The sequence below is a fragment of the Larimichthys crocea genome, unplaced genomic scaffold, assembly GCF_000972845.2.
Source record: "Larimichthys crocea isolate SSNF unplaced genomic scaffold, L_crocea_2.0 scaffold82, whole genome shotgun sequence".
Lineage (NCBI taxonomy): Eukaryota > Metazoa > Chordata > Actinopteri > Sciaenidae > Larimichthys > Larimichthys crocea.
This window is the reverse complement of record NW_020860793.1, coordinates 1,070,526-1,094,209: the sequence shown is the minus strand read 5'-3', so window position 1 is coordinate 1,094,209 and position 23,684 is coordinate 1,070,526. Positions and strand designations below refer to the sequence as shown.

The window sequence follows — 23,684 nt, the reverse complement described above, 5'->3', positions numbered from 1 at the left end:
CACGGTCAGAGCGCACAGGGAGTATCTAGTAAGTATCTCAGAAGAAGCGTTTTGTAGTCCATCTTCTGAACTTTGTAGTTTTACCAGAGATCACAACAATAACATTCGCCGTCGCATCATGACATAGTCTAAGAGCAGCAGATTTTTCACCGAGTTGTCCACATTTATATTTCCTGCATGAAACATCAGTAGGGTTAATGCCATCAGTCACTGAATCAGCCACACCGGTGGAATGTGGCTCATTTTCCAGCTCGAAGGTCTGTTTATTGTGAATATAAAATGTTCTACCTGGGAGCCACAAACCACCAGGAAATACTTGATGCTCTTTCTGTTTATGTACTTTAAAAAAGAGTGTGAGTGCAGGGCTGCCCTGGAGTGTACTTATTGATGCTTGCTATGGTTCTGAAAAAAAAGACTGTGGAAGGGGCTGGTGCATCAGCTGTAGGAGAGAGGTGTGGAGAGGGCTCAGGAGACCAGCACCAGGTGAGAGTGATAAGCACACCGGTTTCCTGTTGAGCTAATCACTCTTTCCTTTTAAAACACAGTAGCGTGCTGGACCTAGAGGAAGAGACGCACGAGAGACACGCGTGTCCGGATGTCGGCAGCCCTGAAGGACCAGAAGCCTGCGAACGACACCGACGGAGCTGCTTGTGTATCGTGCATAACAAATCCTGAAAATAAACAAGTTAAAACCTCATCCGTGTGAGTCTTACCTGCCGAAGGAACCCACAGTGGCATCAGGCAACGCCACAAAGACAAATAACAACAAATCATAAATGAATCTTCAAAGTTAACAACAGAACACACTTCATGATCAAAGTTTTTACGTCACGTCACCACTTGATGTAAAAACACAATGTTCATTTTCACACGCTCTCTCTGCTGCAGTCTCCATCACACTGCTTAAATGCACTGATGTTTTTTTGTCTGGTTGTGAATGACTGAACGGTGCGTCGATTTTCTGTTGCTAAGAACTGTGGGACAGCATTACCTCCTTTCCTTTTGTAAAGGATAGTCCGGTGTATCCTATGCTAAAGGAGATAATGAAGGAAGCATTGAAGCTCCTTTCCTTAATCGTTAGAGAATTCAAACAGCTCTTATCATGGCAGCTAAGTTAATACTTTCGGGTAATTTCACTCAGATAGGAAGGTTCCTAAGAAAAATTGACTATTCGACCGGACCCAGAATGTTTGAAGACAAAAGAGGAGGTGAAGTTTAGCCCTGTGTTTATACTGTGGGGAGTTTTTTGAAGGTGCACAGGGGTACAGGTGGATCTCCTTGTGGCAAGGAGAGGAAATACACCTGTATTTCTGCAGGTACATTCTATTCTCAGTTCCTTTACCATGCATCTTTTGTTTATTCCTCAATGTGAGTCAGAATTTCTTTTTCATACTTGATACTTAATTATGTCATACTTAACTATTGACCTCCCCCCCCCCCCCCCCCCCCCCCCCCACCCCCCCCCATTTATGACTCTGATGGATGATTGTTGTGAGAAGACGGACTCCACACCACCATGCATGTACTAGTAAACTCTCCATGATGGGGACCCTCTACTGTGGCTATAGTAAAGTCTTCAACCCATGTACTTTATACATGGGTTGAAGACTTCACTATAGCCACATTATTTAGTCAATTGTTTTATTGTTCTGATGAAATCACACATGCTAATTTACTCACCCTTGACTCCCTACTTTTTATCCCCTAAAGTGGGAGAGTCAAACATTATAAATTTCCTCAACTCTCGTGTTCAACCCCCCCACTATACTCACCCTTGACTTCCCTCTTTTCATCCTGTTTCCCTCCTCCTGCCTCACACTATTTTTGACTTCCCCACTTTTCTCATCCTTGAGTCCCTCCTATTCTTCCTTCCTGTCCACTTGTTTTCTTCTCCCACAATATAATGTGCATGTATAATGTATGTAAAGTTGGGGAGTTAAATAAGAGGAGGAGAAGGGTATAAAGTTTACAGAGTCAGGGGTGATGTAATATTTATTGAAGCTTGATCAAGGAGAATCAGAGACATTCTCACATACAATCAGGTGTTCAAATGATTGTTGTGAGAAGAACATCACCATGCATCGTATGGGCTTTGGGGTCATAGACGGTGACAGCACTAAGCCAGATCAGAGAAAGTCTACAAAAGTAGATTGGGAGCCAGAGCTTTCAGCTATCAGGCTCCTCTTCTGTGGAACAAACTATCATTTGGGTTCAGGAGGCAGACACATCAACACCTTTAAGAGTAGACTTAAGAATTTCCTTTTTGATAGAGCTTAATTAGGGCTGGCTCAGGTCACCCCTTAGTCCAGGGGATTTCAAATGGTACACTGGGCTCTTCTCTTCTTCTCTCTCTCTCTCTCTCTCTCTCTCTCTCTCTCTCTCACCATCTGTACACATACATGTCTCATTAATGCATGTTACTAACTAAACTTTCTCCCTGGAGTTTTTGTGCTTTCTCGTCCAACAGGTTCTCATGGATCGTGGCTGCAGCTGTGGTCTTGCATGACGTTCACTACATATATTATTACTGTCATTATTGTTACCATATCTACATTAGTTTATAGTTAGTTAATGATTTGCTGCTGCTGTGCATCTGTGTGTTTCTCTCTATCCTCCCCCTTTCTCTCTTTAATTCAACCAGTCGTGGTGGATGACCGTCCACCAATGAGCTTGGTTCTGCCCGAGGTTTCTGCCTGTTAAAAGGAAGTTTTTCCTCGCCACCATCGCCAAGTGCTTGCTCATAGTGGAATTGTTGGGTCTCTATAAATAATATTATAAAGAGTACGGTCTAGACCTGCTCTGTAAGGAAAGTGTCATCAGATAACTTTTGTTATGATTTGGTGCTATATAAATAAAATTGAATTAAATATGTTCATTGTCAGAATTAAATTATTACAACAGATAAAGCAGAGGGAGTAAAGGACGTGTATATTGTGAGGTAGTGATCACAGTCTTATGTGTCCATTAGCCTTTATTTACATACAAACAATTGTTGTCTACCAGAAGTCTGGATCTTGAGTCCCAACTCCTGTAACATTCCCGCCTCATCCTCCTTTTTCCACACAATTAAGCTTCAACCTCCATACTGCATTTTTAAAAGTTACAAGAATTTAAGAGTTGTAACGATTACACATTTTCACACTTTCACACAGTTAATTCACACTCTTTAAGGCTCATGGCTTTGATTGACTGACTTGTGTTTTCACTCTTGTTACATTACAACCAATCTATCTACTACAAAAAGGATGTTAATCACAGATTAAAATGCAACAACAAATCCATGTCAATTTTAGACTACGATTATTAGTCTTAACCAATGACCAAAATCTCTGTTTTATCGGCATTTAGCCGATGCAACCTCGAAGTGATCAGATGGATCTCAGCTTTGATATATCTGGTTATTGTCTGCATAAAAATGGAAAGATTTCCATATAATATTATCTAGAGGAAGCATATAGATGGAGAAAAGAACTGGACCTTACACTAAGCCCTGAAGTACCCCATGGTGAACAATATTTGTAAAGGGCCTGGGTCAGCGATTCCCACACAAAAATGCCTGTCTTGTAGATATGACCTAAACCAATTGAGAGCTAAGTTACTGATAACCTACCCAAGATTCTACACAGTCCAAAAGGATCTCATGGCCAATTGTGTAATTAATACATCATTTAAAGCAATACTTTATTGTTTACTTTATGTAACTCCATGACATTTTGAGACATGTTCTGTATGATTTTGTGGTGCAGAAATACATCATACCAATGTTGTTGTTATATATCCTTTAATCAAAACACAGTACTTTTATAAATAGAAGAATACACTTACTTTTACTTCCTTCTTTCCAGCATCACAAAGATTTCAACATCTCATTTCAGTACTTAACTTACATTTTTCTTCTTTAAATCAGTCTCTTCTTTTTTATTATCTTTCTTGTTTTCCTTACATCATCAGTTACAGCAACGAGTAGGTTTAATTGCTACATTAGTCAGTGTGTGTTGAAATATGCTGTAGTTCTCTTAAACGAGACTCATACTTGTTCTGAGGAACTGACAAGAATATTATTAATGGTTGTATTTGTACGATATTGGAGATAGTGATGTGTGATGTTTTTTTATTTGTTTTGTTTTTTATATGTCAATGGAAGCTAACCTTTTACCATTCAATTCAGTTAGTTTATAATTTTGCTTGAGTGTTGCATACCTGACCATCACAAATAAATTCTGTGAAACAAAGAAAAATTGCATGTGGTACAGCTTTTAGTTTTTTGTTGTTTTTTTATTCACATATGTATTTGTCCTGTTTTAATGTTGACTTGAGCCATGCCCTCTACTTGGTCTTTGGGCCATTCAATACCTGGTACAGTGGAATAAGGAACTTCCATGACTCATCCCAACCTGAGAGCGACTTGACAGGCATCTTTTTCATCATACCAGGCCGGACCAAGAACCTCCAAGATTCAGCCCACTCTTCAAAGAACTTGTCTTTGTTTTCATTCTCCATTTGAATCTTCTTAACTGAACCAGTGCCTTTTTTGGGACGTGGTTGAGTTTTACCCAACAGGTGGCATCCTGCCCACTTCCTGTCTTTTTGTTTCTCCTTCTCTATGTTGGAGTACAAATGCTTCTTTGTTTGTGTCTTTTTAGTTATAATCACCCTCGAGTCAACAGGTTCCTTAAATTTAGTTTTATCTTTGATCTGTGCACCGATCCCCTGCAGGAACCGATAGGAGCTTCCCCAAAGCCTGATGGTTGCAGGGTTGCTTCCGAAGTTGGTGTTGATGTTATTTTGTATGTATTTTCCTCTTGACCACATGATTGTATAGTAACATGGATTAGGAGAGGACTCCACCCAGGGCTGCTCCATGTGGGGCATGGGGTTGGCGAGCCTGAATGACATTCCCCACTTGGTTCCATGCCCATTGTTAGTGGTATGGTGTTGCTGAGTAGTGCTGCTAGTGCTTTTCCCAGTTCTCCATGAAGTGCTCCATTGTTTCTCAGGATATCTTTCTTTAAACATCTGGCTCTCAAAAGATCGGCTCATTTTAGCTTTGGCTCTCTGCAAGGAAATCCTCTCTCTCTGGGGTTGGATTTCCATTAACACATCCATATCATGCCCTTGAGGCACATGCTCAGCCCAGTGGTCTGGGTTGAAGGCAGACCACTTCCAGGCTTCCCTCCACTGGGTTAAGGAGGGTTTGTCATGGTGGAACTGAGTTTCTGAGACCATCCAGGCTTCCTGCCAGTCTGATCTAGCATGACTTGTGTGTCTGGCTGACATGTTTGTCCATGAATCAACAGGATGGTTGGAAGCCACATTTGACCTTCCTTGGCTGGTTTGTGCCGTAGCCTGTCTGTCTGATCGGTGCTGCTGCTTTGAGAACCTCCATGACTCTACCCAACTTCGTTCCCCAGTTGGCCCATTCTTAGGAAGTTCGACAGGTGCAAAGTGGTCTTGCTCCATTGCACGATCTACTCGGACTTGGGACATTGTGGACCAACCCTGCTGCCAAAACTCAGGCTCCTGACGCAGAGGACGACAGGCGAATTTCCATGAGTCTTTCCACTCTGAGGCACTGGGCTTTATGTCTCCTCCCTTGTCAGATGACTTAAAAGACCTGGTAGGGTCAGGCCTCATTCTTCTTCTCTCCATTCTCATTCTGTGTTTCAGTGTCTTCCAGGAGTCCCTCCATTCTGAAGTGGATAAGACATTTTTTAGGTGTTTCTGATCTAGCAGGTTAGATCGGGTGAATTCTCTCTTTGGGTGATATATAACTTGCTCATAGCATGGGTCAGTTTTTTCTGATGTTGAATAATGCCCATTGGTGTTCTTCTCCATCTTCTGAGCCTCAAAAGCTGTCTCCATCCTTGATTGGGAGAGCTTCAGGATTTTCTCCATTTCGTCACACGGTTTAGAATTGTTTTTTGTCACCTGCCATGATTTACTCCACTCAGAGGGAGCCTTAAATTCAATGCAGAGCTGCATGCACATATCTCTGTATTTCTGCTCATGTGACATAAGCAAATCTTTGTGGAAATGTGGGTCTTTCTGCTGGCTGTAATCATTGTAGGTATTTCTGTGATCTTGTTTTAAAGAGGGATCAGAATTCCTGTGGTTGTTGCTGACCACCACAGCTGCTCTCCATGAACTGGCCCACTCTGGACTGTGAGAATGTTTAACTTGAGACATGTATTTGTTGCAGCCATGGTGGTTGACAAGTCTCCAACTTTCTTTCCATTCTGAGCTCATGTCTGTATCCTTCTCTTGCTTGTTACCAATAGACTCGTTCATTACACTATCATTTGAGACGGTGAAATTATCCTGCTGACTTGCTGGCTTAGTGGATTTCCAAGAGTCAGTCCACTCTGATGAGTACAAGGATTCATTGCGGTGCTGACTCTCCACCAACCAGGTGAAGAAGTTAGATTTGGGGTCATTCTCTCCATTTATGGAAGATCCATCTCCCTTCTTATTGTATTTGTTAGATTTTCTCCAGGACATCTGCCACTCCTCAGGGGAAAGACTGATGTCTAGCTCTTCTGATTCCACCATCCTGTAGTCAGGTTTCTTCCAGAGATGAAGGTTGTGAGGATCTGTCATGTTGGGCCCGTTTAGCCAAGGTTTGCCTGGTTCAGAGTAAGGCTGCTGGGTAGCAAACATCCAGCACCTGCCCCAGTCTGATGCAGCTGCAGCACCCTCTTCTGGTGATGGCAAGCACTTGTTGTACTTCCATGACTTCCCCCACACGATGGCAGAAGGTTGAGTCTGGTTGATGAACATGAGTAACTGTAGCCTGTTTGAACTCTTGTCCTGTCCCTTGTTGTCCTTGTAGGTGGGGACTGCTGGAGTGGAGAAGCCTCCTCTCTGGCCTCCTGGTCTACCAAGTGGACCTGAACCTGTGCTACGGGGAAGAGTAGGAGGAACCTGGGGTCTCTTGCTCTTCCAGACATTGCTGTTGTCTTTTTGATCCTCAGCAGGTTTAGTTTTCCTCTCCACTCTTTTGTAGGTTCCCAGTCTGGCAGATAAACGATTTTGCCAGTCCTGGTTAATACTGTAGAAAAAAAAATATTAAGAAAAAAACATATAAGTAAAAAAAGAAAAAATAATAAATTTCCTGAACTGTAAATCTTTAATGGTGACCTCATTCTTAAACTTTTCTCTCTTTAAGTGATTACGGTTCAGTCTAAGTATTACATAGCATAAACATTGTTCATCATCCAATATGGAATTCTATCCAATATACTGTATTTGGAATTACATCACCATCTTAAGGCTGATCACTAACAGGATATTGTGGTCAGTCTTGGCTTTTAGGAGCTAATATTTGTCACTCATATTTTGTGCTTTGTTATGTACACTGCGTTATTGCTGGCATTCAGTATGTGTGATGTATTCAAGTCTAAAGGTGTGAGAATGTCAGTATATATGGCTAAACTGTTTATATTTAGGCTTGTGGCATGAGGTCATTATTTTATATATATATATATATATATATTAGATATAATATATAAATTAATATATATATATATAATATATATATATATATATATGAATCTCGATATCTATATATATATGTAGTGTAGTATGCTTTATGTTTAACTGGACATATGGGTCATGTATTTGGTTTCATCAAACCAATGGCTTGCTGTCAATGCACAACCTGGTTTCTAGCTTCAAAAATGGTTAACAGTTGTAAATAGCAAACAAACATGCCAACATATAAAAAAGATGTTGCTGCTGTCACCAACATTTGGAGTGGTCATTCTTTTGTTGGTCTAAAATGCCTAATGTTGTACAGTACTTTGTATTTGCTGTCTGACAGTAATTCTACTCTGGGTTCCCTCCCTCAGTGTTCAGTGTCAACTGTAAAAAATGATTTGTGTCACTTTGTTTAGCTATTTATTACTCCTCCCAGTAAATCTGCTCAGCTGCCAAAGCTGCCTAAAGCTTCGTGACATGTAATCCATCCGTGTACATATACTATTAGAGCTCTGGTGTTGGGGTTAACTGCTAACCTTTCAGTGCGTTGATGGGTCAGATTTCCCTCTCAAGGCACCTTCATCTTCACTGCTTCTAATGTCACAATTTTATTTGTTAGCAAAATAAAGTAACCTCCATTATTATTCATCATAATTATACTAGACTCTGCCGAAGAGCTACCAAACTGCTTGTTCACTGTGAGGGCAATGACAGTAAAGATGGATGTATCATATATGAAGATTTGATCAAATTTGGGGCAGAGGAAACAACTTGTCATCAGTCTGTCAGCAATTAAACTCTGTATTCTTAGATATTCTCAGTTATCCTGCCTTAGTTTTCTCTGCTTTACCTGTCCTGTCTGTGAGTTGAGCTTTTGAGTCCAAGCCTGCTTGTTATATATCTACACACACTAGGTACACCACCTAAAACTAATGCAGTCCAATCCAGCAGTCCTGCAATAAAGTTTACCTTCTGGAAGGTTTTGATCATTTTGAAGGATGCTGTATTTCATCGTGCAGAGAGGTCTTTTTGTTATTAAGTCTATCCTTATTATGAACAGGCTGGAAACAGTAGAAACTCTTGTTTCTACAGATCTACTGATTCTATAATCCAGTTGTAATTCAAGGAGAGTGCAGTGTTCAGTTTTACCAGCTTTCATCTGCACAGTATATCAGTTATGTCAGTTAGATGTGCAAAAACAGTCTATTAGAGAGTTGAATTGGTTAGTAGTAGTTTTTAGGTTATTAATGAATTAATAAAGACCAGGTTTTTATTTTTATAGACTAGGATTTGCATGCACACAGTCACACGCAGACACAGTTTAGGTCCTTACGAAGGCAGGGCGCTCTTCTCTATTCTTTCCTCCTCCGCCTGAAGCTTCTGTGTATACTCCCGCCCTCTGATCTCCCAGACATTCTTCATGATGGAGGCATCGCAGCCGACCACCTCAGGGTTCTTCTCACTGGACATCTTCAAACTGTTTCAAACTTCCTGTGCACACAGATAAAACACAAAGAAACCTCTAAAGAATTATTATTATGTCAACATTTTGTCTCTTTTGCGATGATGATAATATTTGTCATATCCTGCTGAAGCCTGCAGAGGTGGAGCTGATGTACCTTATGGTGATGATAATCCGTGCTGAAGCTACAGGCAGCTCTGCTCTCCTATATACTGTCACTCGAAGAGCCATCAACCTGCTGTTTCCTGTTTGAGGGGCTGTCCTAACTAAAAATATAACACCCCCAACACACACACACATACACACACACACACACACACACACACACACACACAACATGACTCTTAGTGGTCACTCCTATCTGTGGTTCAGGTTTGGTACCTATACCCTTAAATAAGCTATATGTACGTACAGTCCCATATCTTTTCTAATACCTCTTCTAATTTTTTACCTGCTGACCAAAAAGACCCACCTCATTTAATTTCATACAGAAAGAAATCTTATTTTGAAATATTATGGGAAAGTGACTGAGCAGTGAGGGTTAGAAAGTTGAAAATGTTTTAGCTTCATGTAAATGAGGATGACACTTTGTAGCTGTGGTGTGGATAGTGTCTGTGAAGAAGTGCTGAAGTGGGAACTCACAACGTCACATAGAACTCACTACGTCATATAGATAAAAAAAAAAAAGTAAGTAGTTACAGTTACTAGTTACTTCTCCCAGAAAGTACCTAAAGTACTTACTCAGTTACAAATTTATAAAAGTAACTAGTTACTTTGGGAAAGTAACTATGGCGTTACTTTCAAGTAATTTTTTAAATGCTCAAATGTGTCAAATCATTTGGACCCTACCTCCACCACTCTTTGACGGAACTTAAAATACATGTGCGTGTTCAATTATTTATGATAAATCTGTATATAATAATGAAATGGACACTTAATACTTAATACATAACAGAAATCCACAGTACACAAATCTAAACTATTTTAACGTTGCTGTGGGAAAGTGAGACCAGCATCCAATAAAATGTCATGGATTATAGCAACACCCGCCCAACTCCACCTCTGATTGGCTTACCATAGAATTTTACTCAACCTCAGCCAATCATCATCATTTATGCGATTGTCTCGTGCCCCCGCCCTCACCAAGGAAGGAGGAACAAGAAAAATCTTTGGCGCTCAGCTTAGAGATCTAGTTTGTGTGATGAAAAACAGCTGCCTTCAATCATAGTAACGCGCCGCATTTTTTGGCAGTAACGATAACAGTGTTATAATGATGAAGAAAGTAACGCTGTTATTTATAGCGTCGTTATTCCCATCACTGGATATGACAAGCCCAAAGTGACATGCAGGAAATGGGGGTGGAACGATTTGTTCACTTCAAGTGCATTTTCACTTAAAATACCACTTTATCACTAGGGGCAGTGACACGTGCAGGAAATTTAATACTGACCTTATAAAATTGTACTAGTTGTTTTGTCAGGGATTTCTCTCAGCAGACCTGTGAGCATGAAACAGCAATTGCATAGAAGTATAACTGAGATTTGGTTATATCTTTATTTACTTATGTACAGTTCTTCAGACACACCCGCATGTGCTATAAAATCCCTGGATCATGCAGGTATAAAGGAACAGATAAAATTATGCAACACACATCCAGAAGAGTCAGAGAAACAGTATAACACTGCCTGAGTCGTGTTCACAAGTCCACTGTTCACTTTTTGGTGGTTTGTTAGCTGCAAAGATAAAATATTGATGTCATTTGTCCACTCACGATGATGAATATCCAATAATCCACATTTCACTGTGAACAAGATTGCCTGTCAGAAGCATTTACAGATGTCTTTATTCTGAGGATTCACCACTCGCAGGTTAAAATATTGCTCAATGGAGGTTTGACTGAACTCAGGGTCAGGGTCCATTTTGCTTCCTATCCTGGTCTGCTGTTAGCCCATGAGCCAGATTTGGATCAGCGCTGTCATGTCTTATTTTAGATTTACATTTTATGAAGAATATATCCGGCTCACATGCTGAACCTCCTGCTGTACGTATATGTATAGTCAGCAGAACGGCATGCTGGGAATGTCAGCTCTCCTGAAACACTGAGTTTTAGCATTCCGGTCACCTTTAAAGAATGAAAATAAGAAAATAATAAGTGCACTGCAACAGAATGAAGTTAAATACTTAAAATTATTTTTAAAGAATACAGAAGATTGCACGTCACTGCATAGCATCGGCACGCCAACAGCATAGTACTGTTATCATTCATTATCATCAAACAGAGTCAGTGTAGCATGTAAAAAACCTGCTCTGCTTCTTTAAGACACAGCATGTCTTTTTGGTAGTTCCACACAATAGACTGTGTGAAACATGGACGTTGTATCCGTGACATCATGTACAGGTTTTTGAAATGTAATAAATCCTGCATTTGGTGCCTACCGGCTAATCTAAAAATGGGCAAATAGGTGGACCATGGGTGGAGCTGAGGCTCAAACAACTGTAACAGCACCCACCTGTCAATTAAAGCAGCTACACTGTTACTTCTGCCTAACTTTAAGTCTTAATATAATGTGAACAGGTGAGTTGTATATAAATTCACCCTCAGTACAGTTGTCATGAACGGGGAAATTAGCTATAGAGACCCAAAGTGTTTTTTGTACCAGGCTGTAAACATGTTTATTTCTGCTGTGAAGTTGGACATTTGGAGCCAGCCTCAAGTGGCTGTTTGGGGAGCTACAGTTTTTGGCACTTCTATGTTGTCTTCACAGAGGTTTCTGCTTGTTCTACATGCTGTATTGTGGTACTGAGACATTAAAATGTTGTGGTGTATACACCACTGTTGTTCACTTTTGTTTCAGTGAATAGTTTGAGATGAAGAAATAATTACCATTGCATGCTTCTAATTAAATGTCCTACTTTCATGATATAATATCACTGTAGCATGAGCGTTTTACATTTTACATAAATTTCACCCAAAAGTCTAATATCCCAAACTTTTTATGAATAGTGTATATTTTTATGAAAGGTTACACTTGTTAAAAGAGACCATCATAATGTCTTTATTGTTCCAGTACATTCCGATCAGTGTAATAAATAACATCACATCATGTTTGCACACATACGGGCGAATTCTTATGGGTTTTTTGTGATTATCTCTGCTAAAGAGATGTGGGTTCATCTCTAGCACATCCATTTACTGTCTGCTGCTCTGGAGGCCGGTGTGGGACCCACATGTTTTTCAGCAGTTTGAAAATGATAAGAGATTGGTGTGGTTGATAAAGTGGAAAATGTTATCAGCCTGTCATAGTTTCTGTTAATGTTCTGCAGCCTCACACATGTACAGGTTTCCCCAGTCATGTCTTTCTGATTTGGAGACATAATATTTAGTTTGTTCCAGGTGAGATGTCTTTTCCAGCAAACTGTCCCTCAGAATCTTTTGTGTCCAACATTCACAAGGATCTCTTCCCATGTTCTGATCAAAGCTGGGATCATTGCACAGCAGGATGACATTGATATTCTCCAAAGCTCATATTTACTGAATTAAATCTAAAATCGTGCAAACACTGCATTTCACCAGGCAAACCTATGAGAGCATAGTGAACATAAAAATACTCATGTTGAGTAAAAATGAAAAGATACAAAGTCTAATTTAAGTGAATGAGTAGGTGTGCCTCTGTATAAGTGAAAGTTAGTGAAGTAAAAGATGTGCTTCCACTACACAGTAGTGTAGTAGTAGCCAGGTTTATGTATTCAATATTAATAAAGCCAATTTGTTTGCCCAAACTCAACAGAGAAAATTAATGCAGTCATTTTGAGTTTATCAGTACTATTACATAAATCTTATTACTTGCTTCACATTAAGTTTGTTAATTAATTACTATATTTCAGTGTATTTTTGATGTCTTCCATATTTATAGATAATAATAATAAAATATATTTTTCACTGGTTCTGTACTTCTAATGTTATTTTGTTATTACTAACTTTACACAAACAACATTCTAATGTACAATGCAATGTAATTCTGATATGACACCCACTTAGACAAATATTAGCATATCTTGTCGCCTCTTTAGCCACCTGTTTAACAGTGACTTGTGTCTATGGGAGAGGTGAGGGCAAAGAAACATGAGCTTAAAAAAAGAGTCTGAACAGTATGTACAAATGTATGACCCAGTTACTCAAATACATTGGCTAACCTGACTGATTTACAGTGCCCGCTTCCATGTGATAGGCAGACATACTGGCAACATATGGAGGTGGTGTCAATGGTAAAAATAGAGCTGTACAGTATGTCCACATCTCATCTGTGACACGCTCACCATCATGCTACATGCACATGTCGTACACATTTCAGGTGAGAGTGTATAGAGTAACCTATCCTTGGTTTAAAAATAGATGATTTGTTTAAAAAACTCAAATTGAAGTAAAACATTCAAGAAATTTCACAAATGATTTTACATATGTTTGTATGTAAGAGCCAGCTTAGTATGACGTTATAGAAGCTCAAGTTCAATAGTTTTATTGTATTATTATTTATTATGATTACAATTATGCTTTCCTTGTGTATTAAATACAAGCATAAATTACCTGTGTAACAGTTGGAGTTTGTTTCTGTGTTTCCTGTTTTATTTTGTAGTTCCACCCCATCTGTCTTACTTCCTGTCTTGATTCTCGCCTTTTTTGATTTTGCACCTGCCTTGATCTGTTTCACCTGTCTCTGATTAGTCCTGTCCATTTAGTTCCTGTGTTTCCTTGTCTGTCTGTTCTTGGTTTCTTGTGTTCTTGTGTTCTGTGCCTGTGTTTGGTGTGGTTTCTCAGAGTGTCTACCGTAAGTCCCTAGTGTTCATGGTTCCGGTGTTTGTATCTTTTCTGTTTTTGACTCTGCTCTTTGCTTTTTGCCCTTTTGGATTAGTTCTGTTTCTTTGAGTCTTTTGTTTGTGATTTTTGCCCGATTTTCCCAGACGCTTTTTGTTTAGTCTGTTTGTTGTGCCCTTCGGTTGTTTTGTATCCTGCTCCTGGTTTCTTTGTGTTTTATCTCTCACCATTTTGTCTGTCATTAAATTTAGCACTTGCTTAATTTCCTGCGTTTGGGTCCTTTCCTGCAACCTCCCTTCACCCCCATGACAGCCTAAATATTTTTCAATGATACTAGGAGGTGATACTACCATAAAGCCCTGTCATAGTTTCTGTTAATGTTCTGCAGCCTGACACGTACAGATGACCCTATGTCATTTTAGTTCAGTTATTTTTAGTCATATGTCTTATGTAACTGTACTTCCTGTCCTTATCTTTTTCTCGCCTGTTTCCTGTGTTATGTGTTTCATTAGATAATTGTTTCTTTTGTATTAATGCTGTGTTTCAGTCAAATAAAATTTCCTAATCCAACCTTCAAGAGTTCCAGGTAGACAACACCAATTGCAAACCGAAAAATAATGTCTGACCCCTTTGATTAAAAGTGTAATGTCATGAAGTCAGGGTAGATTGGTTTGCCTCAAAATTACAACTTTGAAACTGAACCTTGACAGACTGAATAGTATAGTACAGTACAGTATATCCCGACTGATTAACAGCACAGACAAACTGGCAACATATGTATGTGTTGCTGGTAAAAATAAACCTGAACAGTATGTCCATCATGCTAGATATACATAGTGTACATTTCCTAAATATCAGATCACTGGTTTCAAGATGGCTGGTTTGCTTAAGTAGAAATTTCATTATTTCATTCATTCAAATAACACAAATGACACAAATCCTTTGTATCTGGTGAATTGTGTATGTTATACAGTATAGGCTGTATAGTATTTTAGAGTGACACAGTTTAATAGCTCAAACATTTTTATTTATTTTTTGGCCTATTTAAGCTTTATTTTCGACAGAGACAGCTGAAGACTGACAGGAATGTGGGAAGAGAGAGATGGGGAATAACATGCGGGAAAGAGACACAGATCGGATTCTAACCCTGGGCCACTGCAGCAATCACTGAACCTTTGTACATGGGGCGGCTGCTCCACCAACTGAGCTAAATGACACCCCATAGCTCATACAGTTTGATAGTTGTATGTATGCTTGTTTTTATAGTGATATGATGATGTAAGTATACACTATATTTTAGTAAGCACTGAGCATGAGTCTCTGTTTTGAATGTGCTGAGAAGGAAGTCTCTCATCTTCTTCCAGCCCTTTTAGTCCTCAATTTAGATTGTGAACCTGGTAAGAGATGTGCTAAAAAGCAGGCTAAAGGTCAAAGCAGCGTTACTTCTATGATTACTCTGGTGCTGGTCACAAGCTTTTTTTCTTTTTCTTTTTTTTCTTTTTTCTTTAAATTCTGGTCTAGGATCAATTTCATTACCCTAAATTAAATATTAACTGCTCAAAGAATTCTTAAAAACAAACCTTAACACTGACATCAGTTAGTGATTGGAAGCTAGGAAATTGGCCCTGCTAGTTTATGGCCTATCCAACATTTTGAATGGAGGATAGGTTAGTTAATGTAAAAAAACTAGCCAAAAAAGTCCTTAAAACTCAGTTTTAAAGCTGCATGCCCTACTTGTACACGAAATATTCAGTGTGACAGGAATGTGGGGAGAGAGAGATAGGGAATGACCTGCGGCAAAGGTGCAGCTGTAGCAAGGACTGAGCATTTTGTGTGGGCCTGTAACAATTTGTAAAATTAGCTACCTAGTTAACGTAACATAAGCTATTTTTATTTCAGTTTTTCCACACAGCAGGTCACATCACATCCACTGTATGTTCAAGCTCCTTTGTCTTTAAGGAAGCTGCTTTGTCATTTTAAGTGGCCAGGCACTTGGTAAATGTAAAAAAAATATGGCCTGTGGGAACATGTCATGTGGTGAAACGTCAAAAATGACAATGCAAAGTGATATCTGATAGAGGGAATGTTGTGTTTATTTATCTGTCATCTGGCTGTCTATACATGTTCAGTTATCGTATCAAAGACTGAATGCCTCTGACCTTTTGTACGTGCCAGAAAAAACTAACTGCTCAGCGGAATGCTTCACATTGTTTGGCTTCTCTTGCTCTTGCAGCCGGATCTGCGACACCTTGATGCATGTGTTTCGTCCACCATCTCTGGAAAATGGATGACGCCATAGTGTCTCAGAGCTGCATTTGGCTGCGGTTTCCACTTTTGACGTGGTGGAGTGTAGTCATCTTCGCTGTCACTTGCTAATCCTGCTTGGGCCTGAGTAATCACCTCTTCACCAAGGAGCAGTTTGAAGTCAAGGAACTTCAGTGGTTTCTTCCCCAGAAATTGGCAGTCACTCTTATACTGAAGCCAGCAGAGTGAAAAAGGTTGGTGTTACATCTTTAATTTTTTATATAAGAGGGGAGTCAGATTGTGACAGATGTAAATTGTGACCTGAAAAAAACAGACTCCCCTCCTTTTTTCCTCTCTGTTAACCCTAGTTACAAATAACTTTATAAATAAGTACAGAGGTCACAATACGGCAGCAGAGTGAAAATGGTTGGTGTTACTTATTTATTGTCCCGCATGGAATTTGTTTTCAAAAGCCAGTGCATATACAATAACTACACCAGGTTATACAGAATATACATAAACCCATAACATTTCATTTCCCACCTGTCACAACACACGTAGGCTATCACTCGCGCAGTGCAAACACATTATCTATGAATAAAGATATTTGATTTAGATTTGACCAATGAAACATCCTACTGGTTTTTAAAACTAATTCATGCTGGTATGCTAAAGTCACCGTTGTTCTGATGGTTAGATTCTGAGATGGTTGAGGATGAGGTGGACATGAGGCAAGCCAACAAGTGTTCAGCATTTATGGAAACTCATTCAGGACTTGAAAAACCATTCCAGGTGATGTCCACATGAATCTGTGTGTGTGTGTGTGTGAAGAGTGTCGAAAGCTGTCATCAAAGCAATGTAAAACATTCAGCATGGCAACATTGATTCAATGTTGATTCAATGTTTGTCTGCTATCTGGGGATTGGTTTAATGAATGTTATTTGACGTTATTAACATTATTTGAATTAATATTGGCTCAATTATATAAAAAAGTGATTGATTTTAAACATATTTTACGTCTGTCTTGCTCAATTTTTCATCATTGAAATAACATTATTTTAGGGTGCAAACCTGCAACGTTGATTCAATGACAACAATTTACAACATGATTCCATATGTGTTCTTAGTTTGGTGTCTTCTAATCTAGAGTGTACAGTAGAAAGTAATCGCGTGAGAAGGTGTGTACAGACTTTTGACTGTATTTCTTTTTTTTATGTCACTATAAATTTAATTGAAATTACCTTTCTAATTGCATTAATTGAAATGCTTGTGTATCTTTAACATTCACAGGTTTTATTTGTATTATTACTGTTTTCTTATGTCATAGGTTAAATGATCTTCAGGAGATACTAGGACTCCCACTCTGTGAATGTAAACCTTGAGTAAAGCTGTGCTTTCTTTACAGCACTGACATCAATCTGACAGAAACCTAATGCATGACATATACATAACACATCACTCATGCACAACACACATCACATGATCTGTTTTAATTTGATTTTTTACATTTTTTACATCCGGTTTCTTCCGGCCATATACACTTTTATATATTTACGTGGTAAATATATAACATAGAGAGTTTATTAATATGTACACACAAGGTTAGTTATATTTATAAGGAATATTGTATGCATGGTCATTTGCATATATCACCATTTTGTGAAATTACATAAAAAATCCATCATATTATCAACAAATGTATCTCTCTTTTTCAAATAAGAACGTTTCCGCCCTCAAACTACATAGTTTGACCAAAAGCTCAAAACTCAGAAGAAATTCACTTTACCTGGAAGCAGATGTTTGTTGTTTCTACTGGATAAATCTACCAAAACTGCCACTGACTGTTCAGTTTTTCATGACTAACTAATGATCACCAACTTAGTTAATATTAGATGTCAAATAAAATCAGTTTCTATAATTTATTTGAATCGAACTTGACTGTATTAAAGTGTCTCACTGTGGCTGTATGTACAAAAAGTTTCCACCCAGATTTTTAACTTTTGAGTTGTTCTTTATCAGATGAGCAGAAATCTGGACTGCCTAGAGACTCGATGTTGGAGTAGGAAGCAGTGTCAAAGTCCACTTCTGCTGCTGCAGAGTCTTCTCTGTCTACTCATACATTTCTTCAGTAAAGTGCATTCCTCTGTTTGCTGCCACCATCTCATCAATCCTCTTGATGAGCTCAATCACTTCACTTCTGTTCTTCTTTGTCTTGTTGTTGGGGACATGGTACTGGTAACCGCACCTGTTTATCACCTCTCGAAGTTTCGGGTGGCCTGTTTGCACATACTCCCGAATACTTTTGCCTTTCAGTTCATCACCACGCGTGAACAGAACAATCATGTACTTGTACTACGCCTCAGGTCCAAAGATTTTCTCCAGGGCTTGGACACAGTTTTCTTCTTCTTTGGTGAACCTGCCAATCTGGATGACCAACAGGAAGGCATGAGGGCCGGGAGAGGACACCTGGATGCATTTTATAATCTCTTGCTTGATGCTCTCTGCACTTTTAGACGTATCCAGAATGCCAGGTGTGTCGACCACATGGATCTTTCTGCGACTGTTGACCCGTTCTTTCTGGCAGCTCTGTGTGACAGATCACGCACTCGCTGAAGACTCGAAAACCTTCTTACCCACGATGGTGTTACCGACTGCACTCTTCCCAACACCAGTTTTCCCAATCATAAATGTATATCTACAGTATATTAGCGCGTCTCAGTCACTTTGACAGACTTCAAAAATTTGATTCAAAGACTTGAGGTGAAAACTCTAGACGGCAACAGCAGCTAAGATGACTTCTCACAGACCACCGCGTAAGTGTGTACTTCTCCTCTTTTTTGTCAGTTTGGGCCATTTTTGCATTGTAATTACATGATCAGTATCCCAAGTGTGATACATTTTAAATTCATATTTTATAGTAGTTCTGGCACTTAAAAATTGCAACAGCAACTGACTTGTTTGACTTCACTGACTTGATTTCTTGTTCACTACAATAATCACAGAGCTGAACTATCTGTGTGGTGTTCATTGCTGTGGACAGGTAAATTTAAGGCTGGACACAGCTTAGATTTTAAACTAGTTATTTTTAAGTCATTCTCTTACATTTTGTACTCATTTCAACTGTTTAAAATCCCCTGCATTTAGGTATTTATTTATGCAAAGATTTGAAAGTGTGCAAAAAAGGATAATACAAGAGACTTTCCTACAAATGTGGTTCTTACACACTTGCTTCCTCAACTTACTGAATCAATATCTAAATAAACATCAGTGCTTTTTGCAAACAGCTAATTAGGCACCTATCTGCGGCACATTATACTTGGACACTCAAATTAGGTGAGAAAACACTCCACAAAAAAAAGAAAGTGAGACGATGCACTTTTTGAAAACCGTCCTCTCACGAATAAACGGTTTTGTTGCTACATGTAGCAATCACTTGCTTACTTTGTGAATTTTCTGTGTTACTGTTACTGTTACAGTACTGTGTTTTAGCATTTTCCATTACCCCAAAATTGTAACTTGTACATTGGCCTTTGTTCAGAACAAGTTTCAGCAGTCACCATAATTCATCGTTATTTTTTTATGTGATAAAAAGATTTTAAAATTAAATTATTGTGAATGAGGTCCATTAAGTTCACAAATCTGTTCATTTTATTTCATTTCTTATAAAACATTTGTAACATTTTTTTTTTTTTTTACCTGTGTCATTTATATACATCAACTCCTGCTCATGAATGCATTTGCTTGAGATTGCCAGTAGAGGGCAAGAGCTCATCATAGTTTATCAACACCTCCTTGATGAAAACTCAAGACTGTTCAACTGCTCAACAAAAATGAACACAGAACACGTATTGGTCTCTTGTAAAAGTGGTGCTTAACCAAAAATATAACTTCTGAGTACTGAGTTTATATTTTTGAGTTTATAAAAGGTTATTACAGAAAGGAATTAAAAATCAAGAATGCTGAAAGCAGTTTAGTGGTAGATTAACTAACCCCTATATTTCCTACTAGGACTATGTGCATACCATGAAAAACAAATACGTAATTTCCAGATTGTGTTTTAAAACATATTACTCTTTTGTCTCTACAGGATATCCTGAACAGTCAATCGTGGCTCTGTTTGGAAAGAGAGTTCAGTTAAAGAACATCATTGGAAATATGATCCTCGGCAGTGAAAATTATTTTACCACACAGCCAGACAACTTTGTTGTGGAAAAGAACAACTCATTTAAAATCATCAACACTCCTGATTTCTTTGAAGAAGAATTGCTGCACCCAGACCATGACATTATTGACTTCATGGCACTGTCTTATCCTGGCCCCAATCTGTTCATACTGGCAGTAGATTCAGAGAACAGCCAAGAGGAAAACGTTGTGGCTCAGATCAGCAAACTTTAGGATCTCTTTGGAGAAAGTGTCACAGCACACTTGGTCGTCATGGTACCAGACATTGAAAGATTTAGTTCACTTAGCCACCTCAAGGAACTGTTTAGAACCCGGTCGGCAATTGCCAATGAAAATCTGGCCAGTGAATGTAAAAAGTGGTGTTCTGGTCATCATTCATTTCTGTATGACTACAAAAACTACAGTCAGGAAGTTGTGAAGAGAAGACAGACAGCCTTATAGTTTGAAACATATAAAGGGTTTCTCTCATCAGACTTTGTGGAAAACTGAAATGTTGGAGACATTTTGGAATAAATCCTGAAATACATTTTTAGATAGACTTAAAGTTTATACAGACCTTTTATATCTTGAATACAGCCTCTGAGGCTGTTCTTGCCTTGTAGGTCTTAGATTTGTAGAAAGGCTGATTTCAGAAACCCACGATATGAAAAACATCTCTATAGCTAAAATCTTGGGTTTTATCCATTCATTCAGTATCTATAATTGCTTATCTTTGCAGGGTTGTGGGGGACAGAAGCAGGAGCTGATCCTAGCAGATATTGGATACACCCTCAACAGGTCAGTTACCAGTTCATCACACGGCTGACACATAGAGACAAACAGCCATTTGTTTTAAATTACTTTCAAATGTATTTGTTCAAGACATCAAAAGGAAAAAAAATCCAATGTTTAGTTAGCTTAATTAGGTCCATGAGAATTTGACCTTTTTAAGGTAAGAATTGGGCTTGTCACCCTGATGAGGTCCCTGTGCAAGAAACACCTCAGTTTGGGAATATAGTTGGCTTTTGAAGTAGCTAGAGCACACTCCTCCAACACCTTGAAATTTCCCAGGACCAGCTGGAGGATGTGGCTAAGGGGGAAGACATACGGTCTACCCTTTGGATCCACAGTACCATGTGGGCCCATTGGAAGTTTCAAGAAATCAAGGAGTGTATCTTAATAAATGGCAATATGTGTGTTGCTTCCTCACAGGTCCTGACCCCAAGAGTCCATCCATCTCACATAAAACCATTTCTATGAGAGGTATGCTTTGAAAAATGTAACACTGTACATATTTCCTGCATGGATTATGTTCACAGACAATGTTTTCTTTGTAACACCCTGGAATTGCAAGGAGATGGTTTGGTGACACAGGAATGCCGAACTTGTAACCAGACTCTGTGTTATGTTACAAATGCTGTTTTCACTATGAGCAGATATCGTGCATTGCAAGATTGTCTATTTTTGTCCAAAACAAATATACTGTCAGTAAACATTTTACTCAGTATCAACATTCTTGCAACTTGCAAGGTATGACAATTGACCTCATTGCCTCATTATGTTGGTCAGCATTTAATTTCCTTCAGAACATATTTTATATTGTAAATTTATTTTACATAAAACATAACAGAGACAGGGCTGAACACATAGTATAATAGAGTATAATAAGATAGATGAATAAAAATTCCATATCTGTGTTTTATAGTGACCCTTTAATGATGAAACATAATTCAGATGCTAAATAATGCAGAGATATTGAAGCATGGAATATCATCAGCATTCCCATCAAAGTCTACTGTCAAGAGTGTTTTTATGTCTGGGAACCTTTGATGGAATTGTTTGTCCAAAACATTGCAAAAATCTGTATTTTCCAGGTAACAGTACTGATGAAGTGTTCGACAACATATTTAATGTTGTTCTTCTGGGCCTAACGGGGACTGGAAAGAGTGCATCTGCAAACACCATCCTGACTGCCGGAAACCCCAATCCTGGTTCAGTTTAACTTTTTAAATCAGAGCCGAGCTCCATGCCAGTCACAATGCATTGTGAGGTCAGAATAACAGAACAGCCATTCGGAGGGAATGTGAGATTGGTCGACTTCTTTCACGACGAAGTCAAAAACCCCCAGGTGCAGGTAGGAATGTGCAAGAAGTTCTGTCGGCAAGGGGAATGTGTAGTGTTACTCGTGTTACAGCTGGGTCGGATCACGGATGTCGAGAAGGGAATAATAGAGAAGCTGGAGAACAAGCTTGGCTGGAAAATCAGAGAAAGAACAATCGTCTTGTTGACCCATGGAGAAGACCTGAAAGGATCTTGAATCTGTTGAATAACTACTCCAAGGACACTAAGCAAGTCACTGAGCTCATCAAGAAAATTCCAAATTGTAAAGCCCTTTTTCCAAAGTTCAAAAATAATTCGTCATGCTGTATATGTTAGCTCGGCTGTATGTGCTGATCAGTGCACTACAAATGATAAAGTGCTTTAAGAGTGCTCCACTGTGTAGTATTGCACTCCTGTAACGTTGTCACACTCACAATGGACAATTTTCTTTAAAAGAATGGTTAAATCAATACAGTAGAATCATAAATCCTATTTTTATTTCATACATTGTTGATTTCATACATTGTTGACATTGTGATTTTTCAGATTCTCTGAGCAATGTGGTCTACTTTTCCTTTTTCCTTCCTTATGGACTTTCACACTTTGACCTCAATGGAAAATGAGGTAAAGGAAAAGTGTTTAGCAAAGGACATGGGAAATAGTTTTTTTTGACTGTTTGACACAGCCATTGTGTCTCAAAGGGTATTTGATGGTTTCAGCAATTGACTCTAAAATTCCACAGCTGTCTATGTGGGTGAGTGTATGTGGGACAAACATTCAAGACTAGTTGCCCAACTAATACTAATATATACTAATAGCAGGTTATCAAATAAATATTTCTGTTTGTATGTGTTTGGTAAGTTTAATGATAAAGTACATACTGTGTTGAATTTGGTTAGTAACAGACAATCTGAAGAATTACGTGTTTTGAGATACTGAAATGAAAAATAGAAGGGGAAAAGACAAAAACATTTTGTAGAGTGAGGGTGAGAAACTTTTACTGGACTAGGTATAGGAATGAAATTTGGATTGCATGAGGGATAATGCAGGTCTCAGGTCAGTTCTTGCATAAATCATGAATAAATCATACTCTTGAATTGATCATGCATGTATGCTCAAATTACATTAAAAATAACATTACAACAATATTGTTCAGATTTTAACACAACTGCACTGAACAGACAGACAGGTAAAACAAAAAGTAAAAGACAGTTGTCAGGCAATTGGTCATCTAAGCTAAGATGGTGTATTTGGATTTATTGCAGTTCTTTTATCTGAATATATGTATTTACATTTGCATGAATTATCATATTTCCTAACCAAGATGTACATAAATAATCAGTAAAACGTGACTCTGACTGAAAGATCTGATTAAAACCTTCCTGCTCAGAGGGTGAAGAGATCTGTGATCATCCGTCTATGTCTGCA

The 23,684-nt window shown here is 38.7% G+C and overlaps 1 protein-coding gene, 1 long non-coding RNA gene and 1 pseudogene across 2 annotated transcripts; 1 reads left to right on the top strand and 2 right to left on the bottom strand.

The window, feature by feature from the left end:
* Positions 1 to 3,772: 3,772 nt before the first annotated feature.
* LOC104929717 (uncharacterized) lies at positions 3,773 to 9,185 on the bottom strand. Its single transcript, XM_010744299.2, has 3 exons — positions 9,096 to 9,185; positions 8,810 to 8,967; positions 3,773 to 7,048 (listed from the first exon to the last, which is right to left on the bottom strand). The coding sequence occupies exons 2-3, from the start codon at positions 8,944 to 8,946 to the stop codon at positions 4,327 to 4,329; spliced, it is 2,859 nt and encodes a 952-aa protein (XP_010742601.1). The 5' UTR covers positions 8,947 to 8,967; positions 9,096 to 9,185; the 3' UTR covers positions 3,773 to 4,326.
* Positions 9,186 to 13,703: 4,518 nt separating this feature from the next.
* On the top strand, positions 13,704 to 23,684 carry LOC104929702 (uncharacterized). Its single transcript, XR_797350.3, has 5 exons — positions 13,704 to 13,764; positions 15,985 to 16,249; positions 20,896 to 20,954; positions 21,369 to 21,419; positions 22,031 to 23,684. It is a non-coding gene; the product is annotated as an uncharacterized LOC104929702 (long non-coding RNA).
* Positions 17,861 to 19,611, bottom strand: LOC104929701 (GTPase IMAP family member 7-like; annotated as a pseudogene).

Excerpts from the sequence above, each read along its gene's own strand:
- LOC104929717 (XM_010744299.2), bottom strand. The coding sequence starts at position 8,946 with ATGTCCAGTGAGAAGAACCCTGAGGTGGTCGGCTGCGATGCCTCCATC. Across the intron at positions 7,049-8,809 it reads GAGAAGAGCGCCCTGCCTTC|TATTAACCAGGACTGGCAAA; the intron begins GTAAGGACCTAA and ends TTTTTTCTACAG.